Below are 14,559 nucleotides of genomic sequence, written 5' to 3' on the forward strand. Positions count from 1 at the left end.
CCACTACATAATCCATTAAAAAAAAAAAAAAAAAAAAAAAAAAAAAAAAAAAAAAAGCATCTAGTCACATTAAGGTCTCATTGGCCATCGTGCTATGATGTATAATATGACCTTATTTTCTCCCCTGAAGGGTCACAGGGGCAGGTCGATACATCTGTAGTCGAGAAGACGCTGGACGACCTGTAAATAAATCTCAAATACACACACACGATAAGCGGGGTAGCTTACGTCTAATTATTTGGACTAGTCACCAAGAAATCACTGTTACGTTTAATGATTGGACATTACAGCGGGGAACTTGCACAAGTGCAAGATAGATTCATTTAACAAGTAGACAGAAAAAAGAACGTTAAAAAACAATGAACTTTGATTCGTGTCAAATGTTTTCTCATACATCCCGTGACACTTTTTTCATTTCTCAAATGCATTCAGATAAAATAAAATGCTTCCATAATTTATAATCGATGCGACATAGGCATCAAACAGATTAAACATAATTTTAACAAGAACTTAAGGACTTCTACCCTAAACTTGACCTTTGTGATGAATTTTCTTATTGATCTTAGACCTAGTTCTTGTGCGCTTTATCATGTGTGTGACTTGTGCTAAGTTGAATATTAATCCATTCTGAGGAAAGTAATGATCCCGACAAAGTGTTAAGTATAACTTTCATAAATTTGACAATGGACATTGAATTGCGACTTTTAGCTTAGAAGATGATTCTGCTAATATATTCTGTCTCATTCTAGTGATCACTTTTGAAATACACTTGTTTTCAAAACAAAATAATACAAATTTTTATTTCAGAAATCACAAAAATATTTCATCAAGATATGACAGGTCCACATTCTTTCTGTGTTTCGGTGTAAAGTCCCCTTCAGCGGGGATGTCATGCATGCTTTCTTTTAGGTTCCTTTGCAAATGACCTGACTTAGTTTCCACGCCTGGTCGCATGAATGATTTTTAATATTTTTCAGCACAGACACATTAGACTGCACATTTAGTAAATAATGACAACTGGGAAGGTTATGTATCCCCATCAGTATATCCGGTTAATTCTTTAGAAGCAAAACATTGATGTTTTCATGTGTAAATAGAACGGAGATTACAGTACACCTCCATTCAGCCAAATATGTGAAATATAGGAACCATGATGATGATGAGGAGGAGGAGGAGATAACGACGAAGATCACGAGGATGATGACGATGATCAGTCCTATAATAGTTATAAACTGCACATATACTGCGTCAGCAAAATGCTTTTCAAAAAGTACACCTTGACCGTTTCCTAGGGGATGGCTTCTGTATTGAAGAGGGCATGGTGAAATCCTCCAGAATATCTGTCACTATCTCCTTAGCATCAAACCATTTATCTCTCGCAGCACTGGTCACACTTAAAGACAAACCAGCTCTTTTATCAATGTGTTGTTTATAAACGTCCGCTCTCCGACCTTTATGAGCCACTCCAGTATTGTCAACCATTTCTTCACATCCAGAAAATGTATGGTCAACCGAACCTTTATGATGAGTTGTTTCTCTTGTTTCAGAATCACTATCATCTGATCCCTCAGAGACACCATTATCCTTCTCATCTTCTTTTGAGTACTGGACATTCACCATATCATCATGACTGTCTTCAGGATCCATTTTAGGGCACAAGCTCCCAAGTTCATCTCCTATATTGTCATGTTCTTGTAGCATACTCTTTTTGTCAGTGGAAACAGTTTTAGAGTGCCCATGCTTTGAACGTTTGTGACTTTTGTTTGCTGTAGACATGTTACTTGCAAATGCATCTCGTTCTTCCTCCACAGCTCTGGACAGCTGCAGTGCTATGTCGTCTTTTCCAGCCTGAAATTAAAAGAATACTAAAGCAAATTTGAAAACGACACACAATTAGTAACTTATAATAATAAATATTTTCTAAATCAAACATGGCTTCTGCTTTTGATCATCACTGTTGGAAAATGCAACAAATAAAGGCATATACTGAAAAAGTCTTTACAGCAGAACGTTCCATATTTTTATACAGGCTCCATGCAAAGACATTCATTAAAATGAGAAATAATCTGAGAAATTGTGAAAGAAACAACATTTTCGCTGAAATCATAATTCAGTTCTTAAACAGGCATTCACTTGCAAGAAAAAAAACTGTTTCGGCCAATCATTAAGAATAAACATAATATATTTCAATAAATATTATTATTTTTGACCTGTTTCAGTATGTCAAAGGCCACCTCTGTCAACTCCTTCTCTGTCATAACATACCAGGTCTTACTGAAATACAAAGCATGCATTTCATGCAGTCCTTGTTTATTTAGTATAGTATTGAAGTACTTGTTTTAGTGTACGTGTTTCTTTGTGTGATTATTTTCCTTATTAGGAATATTTGACGTTATAAAAAGTATTTCACTATATTTACCTACTTGCACTTTTCCTAGTTGAGCTGGTTTACCAGTATTAAGTGCACAAACCAGTAAAGGAACGAGCCCATATTGGAATCAGATGTAAGGGCAGAATGGTCATACAAATGATATCATGACTTATTCCCAAACCAACTGGACACTTTTTTAATAACAAAAGCTATTGCATCAATATACAGATACTTAAAAAAGAAATAAACAAATGCATGTAAGTGATGCTGAATGGGTTGAGGTCCCCCCGGGTACCACTTCCCCGTACCCCGGATACTTTGAAGTATACTTAATTCAGCCCTGATTAGTTAACAAAATGTATTCGTATTGTTTGTGTGAGTGATCAAAAAGATAGGAGGAGATCTTATGACATACCTATGTTTCTTTGCCTTCAAGGAATCTGTGGAGTCTTGCATGTGTGTGACACTCCCATGAATGCTTGTCTTCTTCATCATCCAGTTGGGCAGGTCCCTTGAACTGATACTGCTTTTAGATTTGTCACCAGCAAGATCATGTGATTTCAATGCACTACTCTGACTGGTTTTCATGTCATCTGTTTCCAGCTTAGAATGGTTCTTTTTTGGTGACATTCGACTCCCTTGATCACTGATTTTTGTTGCGTGCTCCTCATAGAGCTTTTGGTAGCTGAAATAATGAATATGTTGAAAATGATCACTTCATATAGATTACTGAAAATATCATGTTTCAAGTGGACAACATATAATAATACCCAAAAATTAATATGCAGTTGAACATTGCTATTTCAGGTCGTTTGGATGATCCAAAATAGTTTGAACAAGATATGTTCTATTTAGTAATATGTATAAGATGATCTTACATTATAAGTTGATTATTATGAGTACATTGATATTAAGATTCATAAATACTATTATAGGTATTAAACAAATATCAATAAACACTGCAGATATTTGATTTTGTACATACATTTTAAACCAATCAAAAAATAAACAACCACATCCGAAATGTGTTATATCTATTAAGGCAGATTATTTATCCATGCGATATTCAGCAGTGATTTGGTACGCAAGAAAAAAATAGGTGTGTAAACTGTTTCTTTCAAAGTCCATATTGGCATTCCAAGCCAGATGGTGTTTACTAATACAGACTTTGGACTTTGAAAGAATTACTGATGATAAAGTGTGAAGAGCATTATTGGGACCAAAATTTTATTTGGCAATAAAGATGAATTTAAAAAAAAGTTTATTATTTTAAATTAAATTCAATAAAGGACAAAATTTAGACAGGCAAAAAATGTCCAATAAGAGCTGCCTTTGTGAAAGACAATGCCCCAACGGCAGCTATTTTAGAGAAATCAAGACCCACAACATTTATTATAGTGAAAATTTTAAGTCCAAGGCCCATAACTTCGCCAAAAATCAATGGACCAGAACAAATTTCACACTTGTTCTGAAGGTCATGTAGGTAGACTCACATACCAAATATAAGCTCAATATCTAAAAGTGTTGCATACAAAACATTCAGAAAACGGTAATTGTAGAGAAAATTTATATATCCACTTTTGTCTCAAGTCTCTATGCCTTTTACTTTCTATTAATAGAAGCTGATTTTATCTCTTTAAAAAATATTACTACCCTTGTAAAAATGACCTGTACCTGACAAATGATTAATAAAAAGTATCGTCCTTTAAAGCTTGTTACTTCCCTGGGAAAAAATTAAGATAAGTCAAAGGCCCTATCTTCATGAAAAATCAATGGACTGAATCGAATTTTACTCTTAAGCAGTAGGTCATGTAGGTGGACTCACATACCAAAAATAAGCTCAATATCTGAAAGCAATGCGTAAACAAGAGGGCCAAGATGGCCCTAGTTCGCTCACCTGAGAGGAGTCGGTTCATTCAATCTTTACCAAATGTCAAACTTGACCTAGATATTGTCCAGACAAACATCCTGGTCAAGTTTCATCATTATTGAACCAAAACTCTGGCATATGGAGTGATTTTGTTTTTGTAAGATTTGCCCTGGTGACCTATATTTTGAGTAGACCCCCCTTACCAAACATCAAATTTTGCTTACAAAAATAAATATTATGAACAAGATTCATAGAATCTGAAACAAAATTGTGACCGCTAGAGTGTTTACAAGGATTTTGTATAATATTATAAACATTTGGACAATCTAAGGGCAATAATTATGGCATTAATTATGTAATATATATAAAACCAATCTTTTCAACAAGTTTCATGATGATTGGTAAAAAAATGTGATTTCTAGAGTGTTCACAAGCTTTTTTTACTTTATAAATATAAGAAAACTGCCCCCCCCCCCCCTCGCAGCCATGTTATTCAACTGACCGGAACCATTTTCAAACTCAACTCTCATATCAAGGACACAAATGTTCTGACCAAATTTCATGAAAATTGGGCCAAAAATGTGACTTCTTGAGTGTTCACATGTTTTCACTATATACATATAGAGAAAAATGCCCCGCCCACTGGCGGCCATGTTTTTTCACCGATCTGGACTATTTTCGAACTCGTCCGAGATATCAATAAAACCAATGTTTTGACCAACTTTCATGATTGCGCAAAAATTGTGACTTCTAGAATGTTTACAAGGTTTCTCTATAGCCAAATAAGGAAAACTGCCCCCCCCCCCCCCAGCAGCCATGTTATTCAACTGACCGAAACCATTTTCAAACTCAACTCTTATATCAAGGAAACAAATGTTCTGACCAAATTTCATGAAAATTGGGCCAAAAATGTGACTACTAGAGTGTTCACATGTTTTCACTATATACATATAGAGAAAAATGCCCTGCCCACTGGCGACCATGTTTTTACACCAATCTGGACCATTTTCGAACTTGTCCAAGATATCAATAAAACCAATGTTTTGACCAACTTTCATGACGATTGGGAAAAAATTGTGACTTCTAGAGTGTTTACAAGGTTTCTCTATAGCCAAATAAGGAAAACTGCCCCCCCCCCTGGCAGCCATGTTATTCAACTGACCGAAACCATTTTCAAACTTAACTCTCATATCAAGGAAACAAATGTTCTGACCAAATTTCATGAAAATTGGGCAAAAAATGTGACTTCTAGAGTGTTCACATGTTTTCACAATATACATATAGAGAAAAATGCCCCGCCCACTGGCGGCCATGTTTTTTCACCGATCTGGATCATTTTAGAACTCGTCCCAGATATCAATAAAACCAATGTTTTGACCAACTTTCATGATGATTGGGCAAAAATTGTGACTTACAAGAGTGTTTACAAGGTTTCTCTATGGCCAAATAAGGAAAACTGCCCCGCCCACTGGCGGCCATGTTTTTCAACGGACCAGAACCACTTTTGAACTCAACCAACATATCATTAAGACAAACATTTTGACAAAGTTACATGAAGATTGGGCATGAAATGTGACTTCTACAGTGTTTACAAGTTTTTTCTTTTTTTTGACCTAGTGACCTAGTTTTTGACCCTGCACGACCCAGTTTCGAAATCGACCGAGTTTTCATTGTGACAAACTTCTGACTAAGTTTCATGAAGATCGGACAATAAATGTGGCCTCTAGAAAGTTTTCAAACAAATGTGGACGGACCGACGGACAGACGACGGACACAGACCGGTAACAAAAGCTCACCTGAGCAATCAGGTGAGCTAAAAACCTACGGAAAACATTTATTTTATTGAATATTTCCAAGTCCGAGCCCATAACTTCGCCAAAAACAATGAACCAGAACAAATTTCACACTTCATCTGTAGGTCATGTAGGTACTCATATACGGTACCAAAACTCAGCTCAATATCTGAAAGCATTTGGTAAAAATTCCTCGGGAAAACAGTTATAATAGTGAAAATGTCTAAGTTCAAGGCTCATAACTACAACCAAAAATGTTCAGATCAACACGAATTTCACTCTTTTAAGCTTATTACTTCCCTTAAATCAGTAAAAGACATGTATCTTCATCAAAAAATCAACGGACCGTAACGAATTTTACACTTCATCTGAAGGTCATGTAGGTTGACACACGAAACAAAAATCAGCTCAATATCTTAAAGCCTTGCGTAAAAACCTCCGGAAAACAGAATGCTGAATGGACAGTGCAACTTCTATATGCCACCCTACCAGGGGCATAAAAAGTGGCTAATTCAAGTGATTGAAATAGCAGTGTTCAACTCTAAATGCACCGTTAAATATACCATGAGTTCATAAAACTCCAGGGTAAAAGTCCCGAGCAGAAATTTAGTATTGTTTTAAATTAAACAAGTATTTTAAAATCTTAAAAAAAGTGTCTCTTAGTTGTTTCGGTTTTATTAGCGCTCTACTGAAAATGATCAGTTGCAATTAAATTACAAAATAGGAATGTGTACAAAATCAACTAACCTTAAGACACAGTCCTTGGTGACAGCATACATACACTCCAGTTTCCCGCATGGCAGGTTTCTTACTATTCTCCCATTGGTGAATGCTTCCAGCTCATCAACAAATGGAATTCGAGACTCTGTACCATGCTGGCTGGGCACAATTTTCATGTCAGTCAGTGGGGCAGGAATGGCTGGAGTATTGACAGAGAGGCTGGATGTTACCTGGACAACAAGATGATGAATAGCTCACAAACAGTGACCCAACACTTACCTTTATGCATGCTACAGTACAAGTGCAAGTACAGTATTCAACATCGTTATGATGCACACATCACTTTGCATACATGATCAGATTTGGATTGATGAAAGGGTGTGGAAGTTGGTATAGAGTAATTTAACTTGGGAAACATGTGAATGGACTATACAAAGTCCAAAAACGGGAAACTTTTCAAGCAAATAAGTCATGATTAAAGAGGCTAAAAATATTTGGTTTATGTTGGCAAGTTATTGCAACATAGAAACGGATAGAAATTTTACAAAAATAAACAGATGTCATTGATAATTATTTTTTTCCACAAATTATTGATACACTTTAAACTATGTTCTACTCCATATGTATTTTATTTATAACAGTGTTTGGTAATGATATATTTTGCCTACCTTCCAGAAAAAAGTCATATAAATCTATCCTATTGTTTTAGATGTTTGATGTTGATTTAATGGAATTTCACTTTGAATTGTGATCTGTAGCTTGGATATGGAGTCTAGTTCTTGAATGCAACATTGCATCTCATCATCATGCTCCTCACTTCTTACATATTCATTAAAAAACAAACCAAGCTTGATACATTCATTCTAAGGATTAATATGGAATGTGACCTTAATATTGGATAAAGAGTCTGAGTATACATTCTATTTTTGTTTTACTTTTCCTGCAATCATTTCAATTATTGTTGCGTAGGAATTTAAAATCCATCAAAGCTGGAAAAAAATGCCCTTGACATGTTAAGGGCTGCTTCCCTTAACTTCACCTCTGGCCTTGCATTGTGACCTTGACTTTAGACAGGGTGACCTGATTCTGTGTGCCACATCTCATTTGTCACTTTTACTAGTTATAAGAAAATAAATCCATGCTGAATAAATTAATGATCCCAACAGCCTGTATATTATTAAATTTCTATTTGACCTTTAACCTTTAATAAAAACATTGACCTTTGAACTTGATTTTCCTGATATTGTGTCTCATCAAATAATTCTTTTTTGGCAAGTTATTTCAAAATCAATCCATGGTAGAATAACCCTAATTGTATTCATTATTTTTTTTACACATTTGTCATGTGAACGATTTTAAATAAATTAACGAGTCACTTTTGTTTGAATTACACAATTGTCAGTGAAAGCTTGTATTCTATTCTTTATGTACTATAAAAAAGTTTACAAACACATAAATGTTAATTGGTTTGTCAGTGTCAAAACATAAGAAAGAGTTAAGTGAACACATATTTATTAAACATTGATTACATGAGTACATAATAATCCTAGGATAAAAGGGCTTCTAAAGCGAATCTAAAGTATGATATTTCCTGGGTAGAACCAGTACTAGTGTTTTTGCAAAGATCCAGAAAAAACTCCCTGAGTGGTGATCACACCGGCGACCTCCAGATTGCAGGGCAGACACCATATCCATCACACCAATCTGACCTCTTGACTCAGACTGTGGACAAAAAGAATGAAGAACATGTGAGCCACATTGGACGAAAAACGGATTTCATGCCAAATGCAGCCAGCACAGCTCCCTACCAGCCTGGCCAGCACAGCTCCAGACCAACCTGTCAGGAGTTTTCATGTCTGCTATTAAGTCAATCAAGGTTTTGTGGTTTCACTTTGCAGTCGCACTTACTATAACATATTTAAATTTTACATACCATCGCTGGATGTTCCATGACCTTTGAAACCTAAAATGTGTTTAAACATATATATTGTTAGGCCTCATAACATCACATTATAGACATAACTACCAGCAAGTCAGCAGTCAAAAATGAAAACTCTATATAAGAATAAGACATTTTTTGTTGACTTAAGTATTTATGCCAAAACATAAGCAAACAGAAAAATTGCTTTAATTTGAATATAATCACAACCATTTTATTTTCACTTCAGCACTGCATTCTGACTGGATAATCAACCCACCTGACCTATTTTTAATTGCCAAATAAACCAACTCTGTATGAAATCAAAATGTTTATATTCATTAGCATCTAACTTTTTCTTTTACAAAATGTGAAATCACATCAGTGGCAGTTAAATGACATCAAATTTTGTACTTACATCAAGGTTATGGCATTTGACCACAATGAAAAAATACTGAACAAGATTCAGATGCCAGCATACAGATTTCTGATGTGGAATTTAGATTGTTAGCACAACAGCTAATATTGTCTTTGTGTTGTAACTATAAGAATTGAATAGCAATTGCCTGCATTTCATCAGTGTCTCGGCAAAAATAGGCATTATTAATTATAAAATGTGGTAAGCCTTAATGCAAAAAGGCTTTATTTTCCCCAAATGAAATCCAGAAAGTTGTAATTCAATGCCGTAAATTTACAGAATGGTAGCTGAAAAGTGTCACTGTTTTTAAATTCTACAGAAAAAGAATATTTGAAAACATTGTTTAAATGTAATAATTTAAAATAAAATATATCAAAATAACCAACCTTTAAATGCCTCACACCTGCATGTTCAGCCATGTTTGCATGATCTGCTGTTTGGAAAAGGTAGAGAGTCCTCTGTGAAAGAGAACAATGTCAGTTTAAAAACAAGAGCACCGCCTTGCGGGTGCAGACCGCTCATCTATTTTCTTTTTAAAGGTGAAGGGACTCTCATTTTCAATCACAAAGGAGGGAGGGGTGGAGTGAAGAGGGGTGTATAGTGTGGGGTTGTGGACATTTATTACATTATCTTCCAAAAAAGCGAAGACAAAAAAAAATCAGGGCGGGGGGTGGGGGTGGGGGGGATGGGATTTTTTGGGTGCGATGGTTGGACGGTATTTCAAACATAACCGTTAAAAAGAAAAAATAAAAAAAAAATAATAAATAAAAAATTTGGGGGGGGGGGGGTATAGTGTGAGGGTGTGGTGGTCATTTGTGAGATGATCTTAAAAAAAAAAAAAAAATTAGGGGGGGGGGGGAGGGCACGGGGGATGGTTTGGGTGGAGTCTATTGTGGTATGTCAGGTAACAGTAGTTTTGTCAAAGTATCAATCAAATCTAATCATAAATAAAGAAGTTATGGCAATTTTAGCAAAATTTAATAATTTGACCTTGAGAGTCAAGGTCATTCAAAGGTCAAGGTAAAATTTAACTTGCCAGGTACAGTAACCTCATGATAGCATGAAAGTATTTGAAGTTTGAAAGCAATAGCCTTGACACTTAAGAAGTATAGTGGATCGAAACACAAAATTTAACCATATATTCAGAGTTACTAAGTCAAAAAAGGGCCATAATTCCGTAACAATGACAACCAGAGTTATGCAACTTGTCCTTTTACTGTACCCTTATGATAGTTTGTGAGTGTTCCAAGTATGAAGGCAATATCTATGATACTTTAGGGGTAAAGTGGACCAAAACACAAATCTTAACCAAATTTTCAATTTTCTAAGTATAAAGGGCCCATAATTCCGTCCAAATGCCAGTCAGAGTTACATAACTTTTCCTGCACGGTCCCCTTATGATAGTTAATAAGTGTTGCAAGTATGAAAGCAATAGCTTTGATACTGTAGGAATAAAGTTGACCTAAACACAAAACTTAACCAAATTTTCAATTTTCTAAGTATAAAAAGGGCACATAATTCTGTCAAAATGCCAGTCAGAGTTACATTACTTTGCCTGCACAGTCCCCTTATGATAGTTAGTAAGTGTTGCAAGTATGAAAGCAATAGCTTTGATACTTAAGGAATAAAATGGACCTAAACACAAAACTTAACCAAAATTTTCAATTTTCTAAAAGTAAAAAGGGCACATAATTCTGTCAAAATGCACGCCAGAGTTATCTAACTTTGCCTGCCCAGTCCCCTCATGATAGTTAGTAAGTGTACCAAGTTTGAATGCAATAGCATTGATACTTTCTGAGAAAAGTGGACCTAAACGCAAAACTTAACTAAAATTTACAATTTTCTAAGTATAAAAAGGGCACATAATTCTGTCAAAATGCACGCCAGAATTATCTAACTTTGCTTGCCCAGTCCCCTTATGATAGTTAGTAAGTGTACCAAGTTTGAATGCAATAGCATTGATACTTTCTGAGAAAAGTGGACCTAAACGCAAAACTTAACCGGACGCCGACGCCAACGCCGACGCCGACGCCAAGGTGATGACAATAGCTCATAATTTTTTTTCAAAAAATAGATGAGCTAAAAAGTATAATTTTATGGTCGACAAAGTAATTTAAGTGAAAAGATATTTTAAAATCTGTAGTTTGCTTTTAGCATATTTGTAATCAATTAAAATGAGCATTGCTATAAACTTTCAGGAACCTTTTGATTAAACTTAACATCAAGAAGGTTATACTGCAACATAAATGCTGCAAAATACAAATCTTAAGAAACAAGTGCAGTACTAATCAGATAAGACTTCTTAACATCATGAAAACCAGCTTAGCAGAAAAATATATATTATAGAACACAAAAGTCATCATTTATTAACTCCCTTATTTAAAGGTGATTTTTGTCACATGTATATTAGTGAAGACTTTTCCTTCCACTATAACTATTTACATTCACATTACTTTTGCTGTATTACATATGACTAACAATGATAGACGATTTTCAAATCCAATATTAAAATCATAGCTTTGCATAATATTTGATTTATAACAACATTACAGTTGAAATCAAATGAGCAGAACTTCTCTAGTATGCAACTAGTGCTGCATCAATATGACCAAAAGGCTTGCACAATAATCCTACATTAAAGATAAAATAGGAAAATCTTATCTTGACAGTGAACATATATATTCTCATTACAAAATCAGATAAGTAAATAAGATATCTATTTGTTACCAGTCAACAACCAAAAATGAAGTTCTAATCCAGAGTGCCCCTCATTAAAGTATAGTTTTCATTTTATTTAAAAATATACAAGTAAGATCTAGTTTCACAAAATTATTTTACTATGACTTATCGTTACTCTTCTTTTCCAATGCATCATAACTCCAAAGCATTGTTTGTGGATAGGAAATACATAAAAACTATCAAACTATTTGTTCAATCCACCCAACACATGATGTTTCCCCAGTGAGCTTTTGGTACCCTGGAGTGCAGGTTGAGGCCATGTCTGCCCTGCAGGAAGGCCAGTACACCGGGCCTCGGTGGCAGCACAAACTCTCCCCCCACGATGTCCTCCCCCACTGTGATCACATACACCGGGCAGCTCTGGAACTGAGACCAATACATTACAGAGTAGCATTTTGGTGACTAATGAAGTCTATGGGTTGTAATTGTAGTATAGTATAAAAGGTCATGAAGCCATTTATCTATGGTTGCAGCACAGTTCCAAGTGCAAGATTCATATTTCTTATTGATTTTCAAATAACAATGGGCAGTTGCAAAGTTTCAACACACAATTGTGCAACCAACAGATGCATATATTGCAGTTGCATATATTTTTGTAAACGGTATACAGTTAGCATGTAGAAACAGCTTGCTGATTTCTATATTACTAGTTTGGTAATTGTATACATATAAATATACATTTACTTGTATAAACCTTGTTGTCTAGAGTTCAAATCATGTTCATATACTGGTATAATTGGCATTTCATTTTTAAATTGATGTTTCGTTTTTCTAGCATTCATGTTTACCTAATGTTTATTTTAGAATGGATAAAGAAAGTGCAAAAAACTGTCTGTGAACAAATTCTAAGCATTTAAATAGTTGAAACATTTATTGTTAATTATATCGTAACAATTTTTTATAAAACAGGTTTGTAATTCTTGATTAATTAGACTGAATTATATGATACATTGCACCAGTTAAAAGTAGTATTTTAGAGACTTGTCAATAATAATCATTCATGGGACAGTAATTTTCTTTGCTGACCCATCCACAAATTAAAGACCCAACAAATAATATTTCCAAATTATTACATTTTAAAGACTAAATTACCATAGAAAATAAAGATATTAATATCCAACATAATCCACACACAAAGCCTGAGTGTGTTTCGCAATCCAGATAAATCAAGACAACATTACGGGGAGTATGCTACACAGTGTACTTAGCTGTCACTTGACATTTCCTGTAACATGCTAATTCAGTAAAGCTGATTCAAACAATTAACTTCGTTTATGTACAAGGATTAGTGCTAACTGTTCACAACCTTCATACCCAGAGTGTGTATTATGCTTATAAGGGATATTGTATTGTAAACAGGAACGTGGCAGATCAAAGACAATAAATGTGATTAAAAGACACACAATTTTGTTAATTTGCATGAAATAAACAGGGCCAATCTCCCCACCTTAAATTAATGCGGACACATACAAATGTATTACTCTTAAGATTGTTTTCTTTCCGAAATAGCAGTCCATGAATTTGTCCACAAAAGTGTCATTTTTTTCAAAAACACAAAACTTACTAAAGACAAATTAATAATTAAAAAAAAATAACTGAACGAATTTTGAATACCACAACAGCTATCAACTTTATTAGATTTATAAAGCAATAACTGTTCTATGCACTGAATAATTTATCTTGAGCAATATCAACCAGAGATGGTTATGTATCCATATCAGAAGCCACTCACCTTTCTACAAATGGCTGACCCCACTCTATCTAGGTGTGTCTGCATCTGCACTTTGGTTATCTCACCTAGATGGAGACAGGGAAACACATCAAACTAATATAAGATGATAAGCAATACAGTATTTCAGAAACTGTTAAATATATAATGATAGTTAAGTAATTCAATCCAGATATGTAGAAGTTGAATCTGGAAAAACATATCAAGAGCATTATAATAAAATATTGGGAATGTTTATGCATGAGATATGGTAATTTGATGATGGCGATTGTGAGTGTTAACGTACCTCTAAATAAAGGATCAACCTGACTTGTATACAAGAAATGTAAGAGAGGATGATTGACATTCAAATGAAAACTATTGTTCAATGCCCACACTGACCTGTCCTCAGTTGTCGGCCATCACACACTAGAATTATCCTGCCACACGTATATGCCCGGTACCAGATCTCCATCACCATGGCAACAGTAGAACATAGCTTGTCATCGGCGTAGCAACCAGACACACACTCCCACTGGAGGAAAAGGGCGGGCACTTCAAACTGCAAGAATTCAAGGACAGTTCAGCCTCTCAAAAAAGTCAGTCAGCCCTCAGTTAAAGCCTGTTAATCTTTGAATGGTCCAGAAGTAATGTCTCAAGTGCTGCATGGTAAAATATGCTGGTCCAGTGATTATTTGTAGTTGACAAGCGGGTAAATTGGATCAGTAATACAAGTTTTAGGACTCACAAAGTGTTACTGCTTTATGATTTCTAACTGACTGAGCTGTAGATAAAGTTTTACACGAAAGAAACTTAAATAAAAGTGTACCACATTATCTATTTGTGAACAGGTATTATACCCCTTCATCATCAGCTTTAAGGGAATTAGATTTTTATATAGGGTAGGTTACTTCAGAGCTACAGATAGAAGTGGGCTTACAAATGTATTTGAATAACAAGATAATCCGTTTGATACATATAAATGTGCAGGGCTTTGTAGTCAATCAGTAGAAGTGTTCAAA

At 34.9% G+C, this 14,559-nt stretch overlaps 1 protein-coding gene across 6 annotated transcripts in view; it reads right to left on the reverse strand.

The window, feature by feature from the left end:
* Positions 1-786: 786 nt before the first annotated feature.
* Positions 787-14,559, reverse strand: part of LOC127841916 (uncharacterized) — a 36,440-nt gene continuing 22,667 nt past the window's right edge. For all 6 annotated transcript variants that reach the window (XM_052371048.1, XM_052371051.1, XM_052371047.1 and 3 more), the window contains 9 exons: positions 13,940-14,099; positions 13,562-13,626; positions 12,067-12,195; positions 9,477-9,548; positions 8,688-8,717; positions 6,782-6,984; positions 2,787-3,056; positions 2,211-2,274; positions 787-1,848 (listed from right to left, as the gene is read on the reverse strand). In XM_052371048.1, the coding sequence (XP_052227008.1) occupies positions 1,264-1,848; positions 2,211-2,274; positions 2,787-3,056; positions 6,782-6,984; positions 8,688-8,717; positions 9,477-9,548; positions 12,067-12,195; positions 13,562-13,626; positions 13,940-14,099 (1,578 nt within the window). In that variant the 3' untranslated portion in view covers positions 787-1,263. The remainder of the gene's footprint in view (positions 1,849-2,210; positions 2,275-2,786; positions 3,057-6,781; positions 6,985-8,687; positions 8,718-9,476; positions 9,549-12,066; positions 12,196-13,561; positions 13,627-13,939; positions 14,100-14,559) is intronic.

The sequence above is a fragment of the Dreissena polymorpha genome, chromosome 8 (assembly GCF_020536995.1).
Source record: "Dreissena polymorpha isolate Duluth1 chromosome 8, UMN_Dpol_1.0, whole genome shotgun sequence".
Lineage (NCBI taxonomy): Eukaryota > Metazoa > Mollusca > Bivalvia > Myida > Dreissenidae > Dreissena > Dreissena polymorpha.